The sequence below is a fragment of the Spea bombifrons genome, chromosome 1 (genome assembly GCF_027358695.1).
Source record: "Spea bombifrons isolate aSpeBom1 chromosome 1, aSpeBom1.2.pri, whole genome shotgun sequence".
NCBI lineage: Eukaryota > Metazoa > Chordata > Amphibia > Anura > Pelobatidae > Spea > Spea bombifrons.
In genome coordinates this window covers 58,097,297-58,118,492 of record NC_071087.1, presented here as the reverse complement: position 1 = coordinate 58,118,492, position 21,196 = coordinate 58,097,297, and the positions used below count along the sequence as shown (strand labels likewise).

General features: G+C 39.6%; 1 protein-coding gene across 1 annotated transcript in view; it reads right to left on the bottom strand.

Annotated features, from left to right (window-relative positions):
* ARHGAP24 (Rho GTPase activating protein 24) overlaps window positions 1–20,495 on the bottom strand; it is a 320,431-nt gene extending 299,936 nt beyond the window's left edge. The window contains exon 1 of the mRNA XM_053461725.1: window positions 20,396–20,495. Coding sequence (XP_053317700.1) covers window positions 20,396–20,480 — 85 coding nt within the window. The 5' untranslated portion in view covers window positions 20,481–20,495. The remainder of the gene's footprint in view (window positions 1–20,395) is intronic.
* Between the last annotated feature and the right edge of the window lie 701 nt (window positions 20,496–21,196).

Genomic DNA, 21,196 nt, shown 5'->3' with positions numbered 1-21,196 from the left:
GAAGACTGACATGCTGATTACTGGTACTGCTGACAGGAGATGAATAAACAAGAAATAAACAGTTTAATAGTGCATTAGAGCAGAAATCCCACCAACTCAGCCACTTTGAGCAAATTGCACCACTGTCAGTTATTTAACAATATCTAACAAGACAGATGTGGGAAAGAATTGGATTTTAAGTGTATTTACCTTATACTGCATTGTCTGAGAATACAACTAAAATGATCACAGGACTTTATCAGCATTGTACAATGCAATATCATATAATATAGACTTTGTGTAACCGAGGCAGAAAGCAGTGCTTTACTTGCCCACTGATGGGCCAGTTGATATCTAAAATGCCAATGCTGTCAGGAACAACCCAAAAGCATTCAGCCCTGGCCATAACACTCAGCAGGTATGCTAATTGTTGGGAAGCTGGAGAGAAATTTCCATTGTGCTGGGAACTCTCTGGCTACCTGAGCCCACCCTTGCGGAATGGAGGTAGGTGGTCCCAATAAAGTCACAAGCAGCCACTAAAGAGTAAGTGCTTGCGAGGTGGTGAAAAATTCAGCGAACACATACAAGTTTGCATTCTCTTTGACACTGCTTTTCGCTTAAATAATTTAGTTCCTGACATATCTCATCATTTTTACCTCGAAGAGTATCATGTGTTCCTTGAAATCCATCCAATCAAGGAGGTCTATCATTCACTTGACAACCACCACGGCTTTGAGGACCTCTCCACAAGTTCTTCAACTTCGCAGTTGCATCAACTGTTGGTGCAGTTGATATATACCATGGCCCAAGAAGCAGGCAGCAGGCTGACTGTAAATGGGGAAGCACTTGTGGTGAGCTCAGGGCTGGCAGCTGCACAGACTTCTACCTTGCACGCAGGTATGGGGTAGCATGGTGGGGAGCTTGCTGCATATTCTAATACAAATATAAAGTCAGCCCAGTGTGGATTCATTAACCTACGAGTTGTTTGTAAGTTCCAAACACTAGTGGGGCCTCTGATGCTCAAGAGCAGATATACACGGTCCTGCACAATTATGAGCTCACATAATTTTATTTTTTTTGCAAGGGGTTTTACTGAGAGTCAAATGGCCCCTATAAGGTAGGTGATCATTATATTCACTGCCCAACCTCTTAGATTCCAAAGAGTGATTAGATTGACCTTATCCCCTACCTGTGGGAGTACTAGTTTTTAGATTAAATTGGAAAAAAAAATCAATAAACCCATGCTATTTTTAATTTAATTTAAGTTTTGGTGAAAAGTACAAATGTACTGTGATAACAGCTATTTTAGTGACTTGGGTAATGTGATATTAATCTAAATGTTTCAGCTCTGTGCAATACCTATAGGGAAAATAATACAAAATGATCCTTATTACAATATCATGTAATTTATTTATTTTTTCATACAAAAGGAAAATTTAGCAGGCTACCATATCAAAGCCCATCCATTATATGAAACTAGGATGACATGTCTCTGTTAAACCATCTACAATTACGATCAGAAATGATTACAATTATGATCTCCTACAAGTGTTCATTGGATAAACAGCGGGCGTTACTGTGACTAATGACAAGAATCCAGGCACGTCAGGCCCTAGCTATAAGCATTCTTTAGAATTCTATATGTGAAATCTGGTTATTATGGTTCATATTAATTATTTCAGGTAATTTCCATTTGGTAAATCTGTTAACTCTTCGTTATTAAGTCATTCAGTCCTATGTGCACATAGCCATATAGGCACCAGTGTGGCCAGCACTGTTCAAGTACTCAACACTTGATTATAATTTAATGTGTATTTCTATTGGCATTCATACCATTTACCGTATTTATCGGCGTATAACACGCACTTGTTTAACTAAAATATGAAGCTGAAACCCTACCTGCGTGTTATACGCCGATAAATCCTAGAGCCAGTGGCGGAACTACCGGGGTCGCAACTGCGACCGGGCCCTGGAGTTCTGCCAGTCAGGGGGGGCCCAAGGGGTGCCGAGCGGTTGCTGAAGACGACCGCTCGGCAACTCTCGGGCCCCCCTGACTGACAGAAATCCAGGACTCCTCTGCTGGCGGCCGCCGCCGCCTGCCTCAGCCTCAGCCGCCGCCGCCTGCCGCCTGCCTCAGCCGCCGCCGCCTGCCTCAGCCTCAGCAGCAGCAGCCGCCGCCGCCTGCCTCAGCGCTTCAACTCCTGTGTTGGAAGCGTGAGGCGTTTGTCTCGGGTGCCGGCGCTCAGCAGTGAAGCGCCGGCACCCGAGACAAACGCCTCACGCTTCCAACACAGGAGTTGAAGGTAAGTGACCGGGGTGGGGTTAGGGAGAGAGAAGGGGAGATCCTGAGAAGGGGGGTTAGGGTGTGTGTGTGTCTGAGTGTGTGTGTCTGAGTGTGAGTGTGTGTGTGTGTGTGTGTGTGTGTGTGTGTGTGTGTGTGTGTGTGTGTGTGTGTGTGTGTGTGTGTGTGTGTGTGTGTGTGTGTGTGTGTGTGTGTGTGTGTGTGTGTGTGTGTGTGTGTGTGTGTGTGTGTGTGTGTGTGTGTGTGTGGTTTCCCAGATAGCAGTGATTCTGATGAAGTTTTTTTTGTTCATGTTCATTAATGTCACTGCTCACGGCTAAGACTGGCACTTTTACAGAAACAATGGCAAGGTTTTTATTTCTATGGGACTATTAATCATAATTATGTGTCAATAAAATACAGCCAGGGTTGCTTATCATTTGCTGCCACAACAACCGATATGGGATATATGTGTAACATAGAATTTAACAGGAGATAACACCATACTGCCTATCTAGTCTGCACATTTTTCCTGATGTAAAGACTTTAAAGACTTTGGTCTTGTCTTAGATCCAGGATAGCTTTATGCCTATCCCATTAATGTTTAAATTCCTTCATTGTATTCTGATGGGAAGCCGTTCCATTTATTTCTCACACGCTCAGTAAAATAAAACTTCCTTATATCAGATTTAAAAGCTAGCCCTCTAGTTTTAGATTATGAACTCTGTTTCTAACATTTCCCCTTACTGTACTTTGTCAAATTCTCTTGAGTATTTAGATGTTTCGTCACATCTCTTCTCCCCATCCAAGCTATAAAAAAATACCGTGTGTATAGTGATTTGAGGTTGTGAGATTAAGAGTGTGGCAGGGGTGTGAAATTTCTATGTATGTGGATGAATATGCATATCAAAATGTATGGGGTTTTGGGATAGTGGGCTGATGTATAAGAAGTTGGGTTTGAATGCATTAGACTTCCTTGGAATTTTCTCTTCCAGAGCTGTTTATTATGCATAAACACATACCGTATTTGCCAGGATATAGGCCACACTTTTTTACTCTACTTTAAATATTTAAAGTGGGGGTGCGGCCTATAATGAGGGTTTAGAGCAGGGATGCACAATTTGTATCACTGTCCCATCATTATATAGTGAGCCAGACACAAATAGTGGGATAGCATGACTTCTATCATAGACATAGACATTGGTACTCACTCTTATACTCATTCTTACCCTCTCACACTCACCCTTTCTCACATTCTCACTCTTACTTTCTTTCACACACCCTCACTCTCTCAATATCTCCTCAGCGCACTACGTGCATGGCCTCTAGCTCGTTCCTCCAATTGAGCTCTGTCCTTTTGAGGAAACCTGCTCCCCTGCAGCAAAAAAATACCGTCCGACACCTGCTCCAAAGGGTTAATTACCACCTGTGCTGGTAAAATACTGGATGGGCAACCCTATGTACTGAACAAATTTTCTACTTGTGTTTTTTTAAGGGTCAATAAGTCCTAGTTAGCATGTTTTATATATCTGTAGGCCTTGTTTTGTGAAAAGGTATGAAGCTGTATGAAAATTAAGAAAATGAAGTGTGGAAAAATGCGGTGGAAGCTTTCAGTAAGTTAGTGCTGGATGAGCAGCTCCAGAAGTCTCTTAATCTGAAACAGTTGTTGAACTCTTCTTTCTGGTGTATTGACCAATTATATAAGGTGTGAACAGTTTATACTCACACTCATTCCAGCAGGAGCAGACTCCAAATAATATGATGCCAGCTGTGATGCCACCTACATCACCAGAGAGAGTTTGCAATGACAGCAGTGGAGCATAATAAAAGCAGTTTCTTTTACCTATATAATAGGGATGCACCAAAATGAAAATTCTGGACCGAAACCAAAAATTCAGGATTCACTTGGCCGAAATTGAAAATGACCCGCCCACAACTTTAAAAATAAATAAATAAATACACCAAAATTGGACAAAAAAATAATTATTCACTAGCCACTTTATTAGGTACACCTTGCTCGTACCGGGTTGGACTCCCTTTTGTCTTCAGATGAGCCTGTACAAATTGTAGCCTCAGTTTCCTGTTCTTAGCTGACAGGAGTGGCAACCAATGTGGTCTTCTTCTGCTGTAGTCCATCTGCTTCAAGGTTCAACGTGTTGTGCGTTCAGAGATGGTATTCTGCATAGTATGGCTGTAACGAGTGGTTATTGGAGTTAATTTTGCCGTTCTGTCATCTCGAACCAGTCTGCCCATTCTCCTCTGACATCAACAAAGCATTTTCATCCACACAACTGCTGCTCACTTTTTCGGACCATTCTCTATAAACCGTAGAGATGGTTGTGCGTGAAAATCCCAGTAGATCAGCAGTTTCTGAAATACTCAGAGCAACCCGTCTTCAGCAAGTTGTCTTGACCACATCTACATGCCTAAATGTATTGAGTTGCTGCCATGTGATTGGCTGATTAGCTATTTGTGTTAGCAAGCAATTTAACGGGTGTACCTAATAAAGTGGCCAGTGAGTGTATATGATTGTTAACAGCAATCACACACCTATGATGCCCAGGCATACCAAGATTCCAGCATGTACTGGTTGCCTGGGCATGATAGGAGTGTGATTGCTGTAAATCATATATATATTAATATTATTATTGAATGTTTTTGTCCAGTTTCGGTGTGCTACTTACTTTTAATAAAAATGTGATTAACACACCAAAATTGGACCGATATTTTGGTGCATCCCTACTATGTAATGTCAATTGTCTAGTTGTCTATATTACTGGGTGGGAAAAGAAGAAACATGATAGAATGTTTTTGTAAAAGTAATTTGGAAAAAGAGTGCCGGTTTCCACAGGGCTGATTTTTCCAGTGGGGCTTCCAAAAAGTCCCTGGGAGGGTACCAGAAATGGTACAAAGTGGGTAGACACAGCTGTGCAATCAACCCTTACAATAAAATGAACTTAGCCTACCATTTAACTAATTCTATAAATATTATACTCTGATTACCAGTGTGGAAAAATATATATCGCTGTACGGTATGTTCTGTAGGGACATTTTAAGTACCTTAATCTTTGATAATCAACCTTTTGTCCTTTTTTTGAACCTTTTAAACAAAGATTTTGTGTTTGAAAAAATACATACGATTGTTACATATTAGCCAACAAATGTTTCCGAACCCACATAATCATTAGAATAAAAAACACTATGGTGCCCAAATGTTGGAGTATAAGGTTTTTAACACTTCAGTTTACAAATCCACTGCTTTAATACATGCTTTATGCGGAGCTGCTCTGTCCTCCTTTTCATGCATTTGATGGGCTGTGGTAGCTTATTTAGGCTACTGGTTACTGGACTGACATACCTGGGAATTTCCCACTTCATAAGTACTTAATTTTAATATGATTTTGATTAATATGGGCAACCTCTCCCAAGGAACATTAATTTGCTGAGGATTATAACAATACCAGATAATAATTTAGGGTTGCTATTATTTTACAGACTTAACCCCTTAAGGACAATAGGGGTTATTACTTGTAGTATATTGTGGGACAATGGCTCTTTTAACATCTTCGGAGCAATCACAAGGCTATCGGGGTAGGGGGTTGTGTTACTGACATGCCTCGATATTGAGGCACGTCAGCAACACAGTTTATGCTTAGGAAGTGATTCCGATCACTTTCTCCTAATGTCACAGTAGAGCTGGTAAGGAGTGACCCTGTGCCAGTGACACTTTGGTTTGCCCTTTCCTAGGGCCATCTATATTTGCCTTGTGTTATAGTAACACTTGAGTGGTCTTAATTTGAGCCCATTCCTTCTCGATAAAGGAAAATGACAAGGGTGCCCATTATCTGCTTTGATCTTCAAAACAATTCTCGGAATGTCACCTTTAATATTTATACTAAGCAATATTTCACATATTAAAGACATTAACAAAGGTAACCAAGAGTTTAAAATAGTGCCCTTTACTGGTGTGAGTATGGCTCATTTAACTAAAACAAGATTATTATTATTATGAGGCATGTACCTGTGAATTTATACGTTCATGTACAAACATGCTAACATCATACACTAATATACACACTAACACTATATGCTGACATACACACTCATGCCAAGTCATTTTGTAACATACAGAACACCATACACACCAACACCATACACCCTGACACTACAGTACACATAGACTGACTCTAGCCCTATACATTTACACATAAGGTAGGCTTGTTGGCAATTAAAGCCCTAAAGAACCAGGGCCCCTGTTAACTGAAAGAGTATTTATCACCTTACATACCAACTCATCCCCTTCTACACACCTTTCTCTTCTTTCAATGCCTAGACTAGTGTGCACAAAATTCGCATTCGGCTCCTATACTCTGAAACGCTCACCCACATTCACTCAAGGAGCCCACATCTTTAGAGACTTTTAAAAGAAGACACTTAAAACGCATCCTTTCTCCCAAGCATTCAGCTAATTCTCCTTTATTGTTCCACATTAATGTCCAATTATGTAACTACATTAAGTTAATATATATGTTTACCCCTGTAAAGCTCTTTGAGTCCCACTGGGAGAAAAGCACCATAAACATACATGTTGTTGTTGTAAGCTGTGGAGAAGGTATTAGTGGAGATGTTTGTTCTACTAACTGAATAGACCTCCACTCAGATACATTTAAGCTGGAGAGAGGATTTTTGGAGTAGTCGCTGACCTGCAAGTACCTACAGAACAGGTAGAAGGCAGAACACAACTATAGCAGAAGGAATTTGGAGAAGCAGGACAAACAGCTGGAGCGGGCAACTGGTTAAATAGTTTTGAGAACAGCAAAACGTTATGCAGAGTCAGTAGGCAGGCCAAGGTGTGCAACAGGTTAATCAGTCCAGATAGTAGTAATATGTTATACAGGGTCGGGAGGCAGACTAGGGTCAGCAACAACTTGATGAGTGCAGGTAATAGCAGTATGTTATGCAGAGTCGGGAGGCAAGCCAAGGTCAGCAATAGGTAAATAGGTAGCAGCAGTATGTTAAACAGAGCCAAGAGACAGACCAGGGTCAGTAACTGGTTAATCAGCTTAGATACATTTATACATTAAGCACAGTCTAAAAACAGACCATGGTCAGCAACATGTTAATCAGTCCTGGTAGGGTAAACCTTAGCAGGTAACTCTGAACACTTAATCCAAATAACAATAGCCAGGTCCAAAAAGCCAAACAGCACCCTGGAGGGGAATAGGAGACTGGGAAGGAGGGAAAAGAGAACCAGAGACGTACAGGATTTAAGGTAGGGTCAGGGACAAATAACAATTGCTAAGTTGTTGTGGTGAACACAGAAGACAACTGAGCACATAACAGAAGGTGTCAGTTTCTTATAGTCCCAGAAACCACTGAGGGGCCTCTCCCTAAATTGGGTGTCGGCCCCTTAAGAATGTATGCACGCCAGAGACTAACTGCTTGCTTCCTCAGTTGGTGGTTGATAGGATAGACAAGGCGCCCAGGGGTCCCTCTTCTATATAACCGGAACTCCTGCTGAATGATGTAGAACCGGTGCAGTGTCGTGGGAGATCAATGTATTTGGAAGACAATTTCTTAGAAGGGCACAAACAGCATAAATTAGTTGTTAATAACCAAACCTTGTATCCAACCTTATAGGTAGGAGGGCATCTTATGATGGTCAGCTTGTGTCTTATAGGCAGTCTTTGCCCAGAGTAAAGTCTCTTTGAGGCTTGGTTTCCATTGGGGTTTTTTTTGCTAAAAACGCCAATAGCGCCACCTGGCGTTTTTTTGTGAAAAACGGCTGCAGCCAGATGTTAGCTGTTCTTCAATAGGAAATCGCAAAATGCAATTTCCACTTGGCGTTTTTCTGTCTGGCGTTTTTTCAGTCCTCTTTGGCGTTTTTCTGCTTTTTTGGGCTCTGTGGCAGTTTTTCAAAACTGCAGCATGTTGACACTCTGGCGTTTTTTGCAAGAAATCTTGGCTTTTTTTCTCCAATAGAAGTCTATGGAAGAGAAAAAACGCCATGAAAAAGCCATGTGGGTTTATTGCCTTGGCGTTTTTTATGGCGTTTTTTCCACAGTTACAATGCAGAGGATGGACCCAGTATCTGTGTGTCCTACGAGAAATAGGCTGAAAACAAACAGTTTCACACAAAACAAAGTCCTGGACTGGTTCATATTGAATTTTACACCATTTGGAACAAACGTGCCATTACAAACAAACATACCCGACGCATCAACTGGATCCTGCGTGCCAAAAGCAACAGCAAACAATTTGCACCATCATTTGGGGCCAATCTTCCCAGAGGAGCAGACATTCGAAATAAAGCATGCCTTACAAACTACAGAAAAGAGACAAAAGGGTCTACCAAGTAAATGACATCAGGAGAGGGCAGATACTTGCCATTTATCCTAATCCCTTTTAGCTGGGTGAAACTTCTAACTTGTAAAGGCTGGAAAAACTGCCTAAGGTCAAAAAAAGCAATTTCCACACAAAGGCTAAAACGCCAGAAAAAACTGCAGAAAAAAACGCCAAAACGCAGGTAAATGCAGTGGCAGTTTTCTTGGCAGTTTTCCTGGCGTTTTTCATCAAGAAAAAAACGCCGGACAAAAACCCAAGTGGAAACCTAGCCTGAGAGAGACAAACTGAGTTCACAATGCTTGGATATGGTATGAAACCTTATGCACCGAAGAAACTCTGGGCTGGTCAGGAAGAGTTAAGGGGTGGAAAAAAGGGTGAAATCTTTATTGAGCTGTGAAATTGGTTATTGTAAGCGAACTCAGTGCTGGGAAAAAATAGGTTGAATTACACCTCTTTTTCTTATGTTTGAGGGTGAAAAATTAGTGTGGCCCGCGCACGTATAACAGTCTGATGAAATGGCCCACTGCAGAAAAAACTTGGACACCCCTGTCTTAAAGGATAACATTGCTTCACAAAGGTGTCGAGTTCATGTAGAAGATGACCCAGCATGGCTGTTGTTATTAATTCTCGCCGGATCCTTTTCAGTCTTATTGCCAGCAGATAGAATTTTAATAGAAATTTTGTTGCCATATTTTTGTTATCAAGGCCGCAACATACGCAAAAATATACCGCAAGAACTGCTGCATCGATGAGTGACCACAGTAGTGATGATTCATCTGCTGGCCTGCTCACGTTGCAGTCATTTGAGCCTAATGATAGTCACTACTGCTTTCTCTGTCCAGTGACCGGGCATTGAGCACATACACACCAAAGCGATGAGGGTAAACAACTTTACAGAACCCACCTGTCTCACTCATCAAGATGTGTGAATGTGTGACCTAATACTATGCATAATAAATAGCTCTAAGATTTATTTAATCATTAGGTCTCAGCTGGTAACTTTTAAACTGAGATCAAAATGAAATGTGTTATTTACAATATGTTTTGGGGTTATTAAAGCTATTGTTGGCTTTGTCATTAGTACCAATGTGTACTATGACTGCTGGATCATCAACAGCCCCTCCCACAACACGCCGAGCCCAAGCACCTGGGAGGCAGCACACTGTATGGCATTCATGGCCTTGATGGCAGATCTACTTCCCTTATAATTGAGTCTCCTACCAACACAACCTGTCTAGCTTTCCCAGCCTTTTCATCCCCTTCTGTAAAAGAAAGGCTACTCATCTGGCTTCTAGGTGAGTCAGCCTGCTCTAGTAATGTCACATCTGAACTGATCTCCCCAGTACATTAGAACAGGACTGAAATGTTGATTTTTATGTATGTATACTTCTTATTACCTGTGAAGATATTGGAAAGACCCAGCAAGCCATGTTTCACAGTCTAGCCTAGAGTTGATATCAGCCATTGTACTTGTAGACTTCCCTGCTGTCTAGGGGCTGCATGCTTCTCATTGGCTACAAGCTCCTGCTTAGCACAAAATAGGGGGAAAAGAAGTGCAGTGATGCAAGGGGAGCACTGTTGAATATATGATAAAGTAGCAAAAACGTAATGCAAAATCGTAGCCCTATAAACCAGCCAGGGTCAGAAACTAAAACTGGTAGTAAGATGAGCCTGGCTGAGGAATACGGAAGTCACCCGTCAGAGGATACGAAAAGGCCCCAATATAACAGGGAACAAGTTTCTGGGAAGGCACCCAGAGGTGGAGATTTCTGGAGGACAACCAGACTGTGTCCTCAACCTGGTAGGAGGGTGCAGGTAGGCGATAGGAGATAATGCTCCAGCACTGGAATCCCCTGGGATATGAAGGTCTGGGAATCATGCAGGGCTGATACCTGTAATTCACCATGAAAGAGGAGAGCCGGGTGGAGACCGAGACTGCACTGTTATGAGCAAATTCCGCCCAGGGTAGCAGATCTGATCAGTTGTTTTAATGGTTCGAGATGTAGCACCATAGGAATTGCTCCAACACCTTATTGGGCCTTTCTGCAGCCCCAAGTTGCACACAGAAGGCCTTCTAGAATATCGAGACAAACTGGCTACCTCAGTCAGAAATTATGACTCTGGGAACCCTGTGCCAACTGTTTAGTGGATGGGAGCTTTTTCAATGGTGTGCAGTGGATCAAGTAAAAACGAGTAAATCAAAAATAAATCTTTGCTTTCTAATTTTATATTTTAACTGTGTTTTTACCCACACATAAATTCTCCAAAGCAACATTCAATGTGCAGGTAGATATAGTCCCTAAAATGTATAATTTACAATTTATGCAATATCAAAATGATGCAAAATCTTTATAAACAGTAAAGAAAATGTATTAAAATGGTCAATATTACAAAGGATACGGATCTTCACAAAGGTGTCAAGTCTATGTACTAGATGATCCAGAACGGCTATTATTATCAGCTCTCAGCAGGATCCTCAGTCTTGTTCCAAACAGATAAGGCCTTTTTAATAGAAATACTGTCACCATATTTTTTTATCAAAGAGGTACACTAGGCAACAACAAAGCATACTGCAAGTGCTGCTCCACTGAAGTCTTCAAGTCATAATAACTTTTCAACTGAGCTCAAGAAAATATAGAACATTATAATGTGCAATTTGTTTTCGGGTATTAAAGCTACTTACAAATTTACTTTCGGCATAATTTGAATATTAAATGTACATTCATTGAGATAATAGAAAAAAGACTGCTAGTAGTAAGATTGATATATACAAGTAACTTGCCTTACTATACTGGTGACGTAGTTGTAACACAGTTGGGGTTATGGGGAACATTTGAGAAAATCTTAAAAAAAACGCTTGAAGGAAAAGGCTCTGCACAAAGGTGTCCAGCCAATGTAGAATATGGTACATCATGGCTGTTATTGTTAGTACTCAGCAGAATACTTTTTATTCTTGTTGCAGGCATACAGGAGTTTTAAAATTTTGTCACCATAGTTTCTGATCAAGAGGGGTGCAAGGCAGCAACATGAGCACACGCATCCTACAAGTGCTGCTCTCCCGGTGAGGAACCAAATTGGTGATTCATCTGCCTTCTTGCTCACCACGCAGTCCTCTGTATTGTATTCTAGAGATTAGGACTCCAATACAAAGCATCAGGTGTTCTCCAGAGCACATTAGATGATAGTCGAAATTTTGTAGCAAGACACCTATTAACCACACATGCTTAGTAATGACATTTTTAAATATAACTTTTAGTGGTCAAGCAATGAAATGCTTAAATATTTTTTGCTATATTTCTTTTTTGAAGACATTAACAGCAGCAAATTATTTAGAGTCATCCAATCTTTATAACAAAACAAAAACATATTTTAATAAAAGTAAGAATAAATTGGATTATTATACAGTATATTAACTTTGATTAGTCAGTGGCTTAATAAGGACTTAACATAACAATTTAGTTTCCACTACTTCATATATTTTTCTTTCCTCTTTTTGTTAATTTGTTTTCACTTTCATTGGTGCTATTTATTTATTTATTTTGTGCAATTGTTTTGCTATTATATTTGGATTGATGGCCTTCTATAGTGCTACTATGCCAAAGGACCAGGTTGGAAAAGCCTTTGCTTTTTTGCTAAATGTGACATCACCTGTGTGTGTTGTCTGATATTAAAGGCAAATTCAAGATGCCTTTACAAGACAAATTGTCTGTTTTTACTAATTCATCAGAAAAAAAGATTTCTGCTAAGAAAAACGATACATTCATTAGAGACAAAAAGATTCTTAACAAAAAGTTTACAGACATTTACAGCCCTTTTCAAACAATTAAAATTCCATCATTCTACAATGAGAAAGTGTCAGGGTTCCACCCTACCAGCCTGGACTATGTGATAATCATAACATTGTCACATCTACCTCCACTTGTGGCCACCCTTCCCTCTCAGCAGCACCACTTTCTAATTACTTGGGACAGCTCAGACAAGTTAACTGAGCTTGGCTTGGCTTGGGTCCCTGTTAGTCTGCTTGCAGCTATAGCTTCTTGTACTTTGTTCTGATCTCCCGTGTATGACCTTGGCTACATTTATGATCCAGAATTGTGTACCAGGCCCCGGCGTGTCCTAGACTTTCCTACCTGTCCAGCCGTTTCCAAGCCGTGTGCTCTGCCTGAGGGCTTCCTAGCAGTGTGCCCTACCACTCTGGTTTCTCCTGTTCTCACTACAGTTCTCCTGTCCTTGCTACAGTTCCCCTGTCCTCGCTACAGTTCCCCTGTTGGCTTCTACCTGACCTGCAGGCCCGGGTCCTGACAGAAAGATTATTCAAAAGTGGAAATCATTCAAGACAGTTTACAATCTTCCCAGGTGTGGACACCCAAGGAAATTCACCCTAAGGTCAGACATGCAATGTTCATAGAAATTGCAAAAAACCCTAAGTACAATTACAAAGTAAAGTTTGTTTGGAAGTAAAGTATTCTAGAGTCAAATGTGAGGCCATCTGTTTGACAACTAAAGCTTGGTCAAAATTTAGTCAAGCAACAGGACAATGATCCCAAGCACACCAGCAAATTTACAACAGAATGGCTGAAAAAGAACATAATCAAGGTATTGCAATGGCCCAGTCAAAGTCCAGACCTCAACCTGATTGATATGCTGTGACAGGACCTTAAGAATCCCCACAAACCTCAATCAATTGAAGCAACGTAAGAAAGAGTGGACCAAAATTCATCCACAACAATGTGAGAGACTGATAAAGTCATACAGAAAACAATTTCTTCAAGGTATTGCTGCTAAAGGTGGTTCTAAAAGCTATTAAATAATAAGGTGTACTTAGTTTTCCACACACGGCTTCTCCATTTTGACTTTATTTTTGTCTTTTTCACACAACTGTAGTTGATTTTCGTGTACCTCTTCTTTCCCCTTTTGGAGTTATATAAAGTGGGTAAACAGACAAATAGTAGATACTAATCGATACACAAAACTTAAATACATCTTTTCAGTTACATTTATGGATTTGCTGGAAAGTGCTTTACGTCATGGCATTTTAGATGAGACGGAAGCTAAATATATTTATAGACCTTAAAATACCTATTTTTCATTTTCTTCCATAAATTCATAAGTATTTGGTGAAACCTCCTGGATGCCATATTGTGGCACTAAATTGTTGTTTAAGTGAAGTCTCTTTGAGTTTGTATATTTTTATTTACAGCCAGTTGTATTTCAACATTGATGTTATCTAAATGAAGAATTATGATGCATTACAAAAGATGTACTCCATTAATTGATCTCCCCAGGCCTAGTTTTGGTGTCAGCAGTTAAAGGTCCATACGAGCTACTCTATTGGTCGCTCGTACGGGCCTTTAACTCCTAGAGCAGGCCCAGGCGGAGTTTCACCGTCAGGAGTTAAAGGTCTGTACGAGCGACTCTATTGGTCACCGACTCTATTGGTCCTCATATGGACCTTTAACTCCTGGACCTGGGAGACCAATGGTCTCCCCAGGCCTAGTTGTGGCTGTCAGGAGTTAAAGGTCTGTGCAAGCGACTCTATTGGTCGCTCGTACTGACCTTTAACTCCTGGAGCAGGGGTCTCCCCAGGCAGAGTTTCGCTGTCAAGAGTTAAAGGTCTGTACGAGTGACCAATAGTCTCCCCAGGCCGAATTTCAGCCATCAACCAATGAAGAGCAGGTGCCAATTTTATTGTCTACTTAGAAATTCTTCTAATTTCTGAGACATGAGCTATTGATAAAACCCAGGGTTTTAGATTAATAATCTTCGATAAGTGATTTATTATGTTATACCTTTGAGTTCACGTAGGTCATGTTCTTTTGAGTCTTTGTTGTCTTCAACCTTTTTTACTGGTAGTAAAATGAATATTAAAACAATTCTGCGCACGTGCAGTATAAATTCTCCAGTGTCTCAGAAACCAGATAATAACAGTGTGATAGAGTGGCAAAATCAGGACTGTCCCTTGCAACAGAACATTTAGGAGGCATACATAAGAGTTGATATAAAGCATTATACAAATTGCAGAATAGTTAATGTTATTTAAATGTTGTAGTATGTAGGTCACTTGGATGTTGTATTACAGAACATATAATGGATTTTAAGGGTCACAATATATCTTCTAGGGTAGCCTAACATTTTTATATATTTTCTCAAATATTGTTTCAGGGTTTTTTTTCCTTTCAGGGTTCTAGGTGTGATTTGTTGGCTCAGATATAGATTTTTTGGATCTTCAAGGCTATTCGTTGCCCTGCTGGATTAATTTTGAATTTGATATTTAGCATTATTAAAGAGAGGATACTTTTTGTGATCTGATGACCCCATAATATTTAATTCATGAGCTATTGTTACTGCATACATTTATCTATTACTGACAATTTATAAAATGTAATAATAATTATTAGATATTTTTTTATCCTAAGGCCTTTGATCTGTGTAGTTATTCATTTACACAATGAAATGATTGTCATAATATAACCATCTATATTTGTATGGAGAAATTATTTTTGTTCTGCTAGTATAATCATTTTTGTCTAATAGCTGTACTGATCTATTTCATTAGTGTTGTTACTTTCACCTTAATATTTCTTACAAATCGCATTAATTACTTTATTGGGTTAGTTTCCTTTCAACTGGTTCTTCATTGTATAAATGTCTATTTGTTGCGTGCTGTCCAGGCCCGGGCTGGCCATCTGGCACACTGGACTAATGCCTGGTGGGCCATTGGCCCACAACATCTTATCAAGTGTTGCCATGTTTGGCCACCGGCTGTATAAGCCCGGCTGCACACTGTGTGACCATAAAAAAGTGCCAGGGCTGCCCTGTCCTCGCCAGCCCAGGTGCGATCTACCATTTATGATTAGGAGCTGAAGCACAAAACGAGCCAAGTGCCAGCCTCCCAGTCTGTATCCATGAAAAGATGTTATTTTTGTAAAGCTATCAACTTTGTGCACTGTTCAATTTTATGAAGGAGCGGGTTTCGATTTCTTCAGTTCACCATGTAATCCTTGTGGTTTGTTTGGTATATTTAGTTACAATATATGTAAACCTATATTGAGTATTTGTTACTACATTCATATTCATAATCTTATTAGGAACGTTTTAAAACAATATATTTTGTGCCTTAAGTTTGTGCACGATTTGATGTGTAATTATTTCATGAATGCGAAAGTGCAAGACTTGAGACACAGGTGCATGTGTGCACACAATTATGTAGCCTCTTTGATGCTGGAGTGCAAACTCCCATCACTCAGAAATTAATTACTAGCAATATCTTTGAAACCATTACTCTTTATAATAAGTAATGCAACAGCTGATCCATAATGTGTATATAAAATATTTCACAATTATGAGATTACATGCTGTTACGGCATGGATTTATTTTTACTTGTACTGGTAGGGGAAAAAACACATTAAATAGGAATGTACTTGTTGGTGGTTAACCAATTAACTTAAATACACACTAGTTTTCTAGTTATATATCTGTATATATTGTGATGTGGTTGTTAAAAAAGAGTTGTTGTGACTTTTAGTTTGACTCAGTGTACCTTGCATCAATGTGGTAGAGCAAGGTCAGCTTGAGCGAGCATCTTATTAAGAGTTTGTGGGGTCTGATGAACATTGCAGAACTTAATTTATGGACTGGGACCTTACTAATATGTGCTGAATAGTGACACTGAAATATGAGGCTTGTAATCTATCATTTCCAGGAGTTTTTTCCCACTCTAGTCCTGACATCTTCTAAAATTCTCTTTGTATTTGGCAAAAAGTATACATGTGGCTTTGTTTTAAAATTTTCTGTATTTTTGTTCATATATTATTCATAGTAAGTGTTATACTATATGCAATCAGAAGAAAACCCACTCTGTCTGAAATATATAAAAAGGGTGGATACACTCAAAAGGGCAAATCATGGTAAAATGACAAAACACAACACTTTAGGGTGCAATATACCATTAGTAATGAGGGGGTTGATGACTGCATTTTTAAAAAGGTCTACATTGTCAGCTGTTTGCAACAAAAGTGAATCTGATTTCTCATATTCTCCATTTATTCATCTCTTAAACTGAAAAGTCTCATTATCTTAACTAATCAAATCATGTTCCTTACTCCTGCAGCCCACACGTTCCCTACCTCTCAATTTATTTTTAATGGGTCTGTGTATTTCAAATTTTCTGATACAATGGTGAGACTTGTATATAAATGTGGAGACTTGTATATGAAAGATGGCCTGTTACTTTAAGCTACTTAGAACCACAAATGTTTACTGTTCAATCGCTGTTCCCAGTTGTATCCATATGTGTGTAAAACATTGTAGTTATACCCATATAGGTTTTTACTTATTATGCTCAAGCTATTATTGTAAGCACATTTAATTTACTTGTAAATACAGTCCAGAAAAACATCTGACTATGGTCTAAATCCATTAAAGTCCAATGGAAAGAATAGTTTTAAGCTTGAGCATAAATACAGTGCTATATATAGTTATGTAGCTTAGCACCGACAGGAACCTGATCTTATCTGCTTTTGAAGGCTGCCATTGTTGTTATTCGTGTGGTATTTTGGGTCACTTTCCCTGGGAACTCTCCATGTTTCGCCTGTAGACTCCAGGTGTAACGCCGCTTCTCTGGGTCACAACGGGGGAAACACTGGGTAGCCGTCAGAAAGATCCCAGGTATGTTTACGACAATGATAATGAAGTCTGTTCGTGCATAAACTTTCATTATTCAGAGTGACAAGTTGGGTGTTAAATTAATAATTGAACCATTGTATTATTTACCACATGCAAAATAAGGAGGGTGTTTGCCTAGCAGATTGGGTTAAGATAACAGAGCTATAATTCATACTCATGGCTATTTTGTGGCTGCTTGAAAACATTAAAACTAAAACATACTTTTAATCTCATATTAGATAATAAAAACCTTTTAAAAACGTATTTAACTCTTAATACAATTTGAATAGTTTAAGAGGTTTTGAAGACAAATCATTAGTGTGCATGACAGCATGATTTTCTTGTAAGAGTTCTGACATACCCCACTCTCCACCCATTTCCATGTTAAACAGGGGCGTGTCCGTGGCATCTGTGGGACCACCCACCGGTGTCTGCGGGACATCCTGCCCGCATCCCGCAAGGGGGATCTGGGTAACAGAGCCATAAAGTTCCCCGGGATGTCTATGGGTGATTAAAAAGTTCCAGAATATATATATATATATATATATTTGGAATATGACCAAAAATATGCGGGCAGATCTCCTAATTATGAGGTTATGGTGTTCCAGGCACACCCATTGCTAACAGACATATAAATCAAGCACATAGGCAATCGTCTCCATAGACAAATATTGGTAGTAGAACCGGTCGTACTGAAGAACTGAGTGATTTTAAACGTGGTACTGTTATAGGATACCACCTTTGCCACAAGTCTGTGAAATGTCTGCCCTTCTAAATCTGCTCCGGGCCACTATTACTGCTATTATTGTAAAGTGGAATCAGCTAGGAGAAACAGCTCAGCCACAAAGCAGTAGACCACTCATACTCACAAAGCAGGGCTGGCAAGTGCGTAGTATTTAAAAATCGCCTGTCCTCTACAGCACCATTCACCAACTTTCTCTGTAAGCAACATCAGCCCAAGCACAATATGTTGACAGCTTCATCAAATAGGCTTCCAGGCCAATCTGCACATAAGCTGAAGACTATTATGCACAAGGCCTATCTGGAGTGGTGTAAAACACTATTGAGCTCTGAAGCAGGAGGAATAATGCCTTACTATCTGAAAGTCTGGTGGACAGATCTGGGTTTGACAGATGCCAGGAGAACAACTACCTCAGTGCATAGTGCTTACTGTAGAGTTTGGGAGAGAAAAGATAATGTTCTGGGTCTGTTTTTCAGGGTTTAGAATAGGCCCCTCAGTTTCAGTAAAAGAAATGTTAATGCTACAACATACAAAGGCATTTTAGACAATTGTATGTTTCCAACTTTGTGCCGCAGATTTGGGGAAGGTCCTTTCCTGTTCCAGCATGACTGCCCCCCCCCGGAGAAAAACAAAGTCCATAAAGACATGGTTTGAAGAGCGTGGTGTAAAGTCCATAAAGACATGGTTTGAAGAGCGTGCTGTAGATAAACTTCACTGGCCTGCACAGAATGCTGACCCCATTGAACACCTTTGGGATGTATTGGAATGCCAATTGCAAGCCAGGCCTTCTCATCCAAATCAGTGCCTGACCTCATAAACACTCTTTTGACTGAAAAGGGTACAAATTCACATGGACACACTACAAAATCTTGTGGAAAGATTCCCAGAAACATGGAGGATGCAAAGTAGGGTGGCAACTCCATATTAATGCCCATGGTTTTAGAATGGAATTTCCATCAAGCTCATATAGGTGTGATGGTCAGATGTCTACATACGTTTGGTCATATATACACTACAGTTCAGAAAAGCAAATTTTATCCATGAAAATAACGTCAAATGGATAAGAAATACAGTGTAGACTATTGAAGATGGAAATGACTGATTTTTAATGGAATATCTTTATAGATATACAGAGGCCCTGTATCAACCATGTTGTGTTAGCTAATCCATGTTTATGTAAATACAGCTAAGACTGTTTTGAACCCCATTGTATCTATCTATCTATCTATCTATCTATCTATCTATCTATCTATCTATCTGTTCTATCTATCATTGTATCTATCTATCTGTGGCCCCATGTAACAGTGTTACCCCAGGACCCCAATTGGCCCTGATCCAGCCATATATATATGTGCAGGTGTGTTTAAAACAGAGCTTACAATGTCCATATCGTACAAAAAGTACCGTAGTAGTAATCACAGGACATGAATTTGGAAGCTAAATGAGTATTGACTGAAATGTCAGTCTTTGTGAAGACTTGTTGATCTTGTCAAAAGGAGGACATCTCTACTAACTAGAAACCTATAAAGCATTAGTGATAAAGGGTTTAGTGAATAAACATGTTCCTAATGGAAAATACCAGAGCTTCTGCGTTTTCAGTGTGGCATTTCTTCCCATAACAGTGAAATAATGACATGAGTTGCATTTTATTCTAATGTCAAAGATGAGCAGAGCGCACTATGCTTAACTTCTTTAACTGTTACCATGGAAATGCATTTTGCTTGAACTGCTAGCTGAAAAAAGGTAAAAGCAGGCTATGGAATTGGCTGTATGAGTACTGAAGCACAGTTCTGAAAAAGTAACAAACATGAAATTATACCGTGCATATGGACTTTTGTTTCATCATCCAGGAGATAATTCACAAGCTTGATGATTTACCATAAAGCCCAACTGCAGAAGGTTTAGAGACAAGACCTTAAACACCCGAATTCAACATTTCATATGCTATATATGTAGACCAATATACCACTCCTGTAAACTGGCTTGGACATATCTAAAATGATTCCAAATACAGGAGTAGACTAAGTAGCATGGTATAAATGAGTAAAACTGAATATTTTGTTCAGAAATATTCGGTTTCACGGTGGCACGTGGAATTGTTGGATTTAAGAACCATTAATAAAAGTGTTTTTAAAGAGAGCAGCTTAATTTGATAAAACATACGTTACGAGGCAGAGCTCAAATACAGCGAAAAGCAGTGTGGTACAAGATTACAAGCATTTACAACAGATCATTGAGTACAGATGCATAATCTCTATATATATCTATATATACACACACAAATATATATATATATATATATATATATATATATATATATATATATAATAGTACTGATCAATTATATGGATCATATTAGTTATATATTGGATTTAGTACTCACTGATTCCTGTGTGTGTTTGGCTGAATGCAGTAGCCACAAGCCCAGGAAGAAGAGTTTCCCTTAACGCAGTCGGAAGAGTCAACATCTTTCACATTAACTAGAAGAAGGTTATAGAAATTGTAGAAAGGCAGACAAAGCCTACAAACTGTTGCCGCTGGTGCACAGTCACACACAAGAACAGCCACACACAAAAAAAAAAAAAACACTTGAAAGAGCACCGACTGCTAACTGATCGTATGTACTGCTATAAACCTACTGCTTTCATTCTCAGTCCCTGAGATTGGATGAAGCTTTCCTGGTATTTCAAAATCAACCAACCAGAAATCCCTGTAATGCTTGAGACACGCAAATTACCTTTCCAGATATTTGTGGGAAGCACGAAAACAACTGTATTGCCCCTGGGCAAGACAATGTTCATAACCTTGACCATTATGTATGTCGCACTGTGTTAATAGCCATTTTGTTCTTATATTTGCATTTCAATGACTACCACAGAGACGATAAGAGCAACCTTTAATACTCTAACTCTCATTACCATCTGCATGCTCGATACTGAATATTGTAGCCCTTCACCGAATGTCTGCCTAAAATGAATAAGCACAGCAATTAGCAAGCCCATTATAGCCCTGAGAGGCTTCAGGATACTATAGTTGGTTCTATGTAGTGCTTCTGGTGTGGCGGTAACAAGCTAGTGTTTACGCAGTAGATGACATATCGCTTTGTGTCTGCATGTAGGGCTTGCAGGGTATAAAACCAGGTGGCCCACCACCCCTTTGCTTCCCCCTTCAAGTAACTAATATG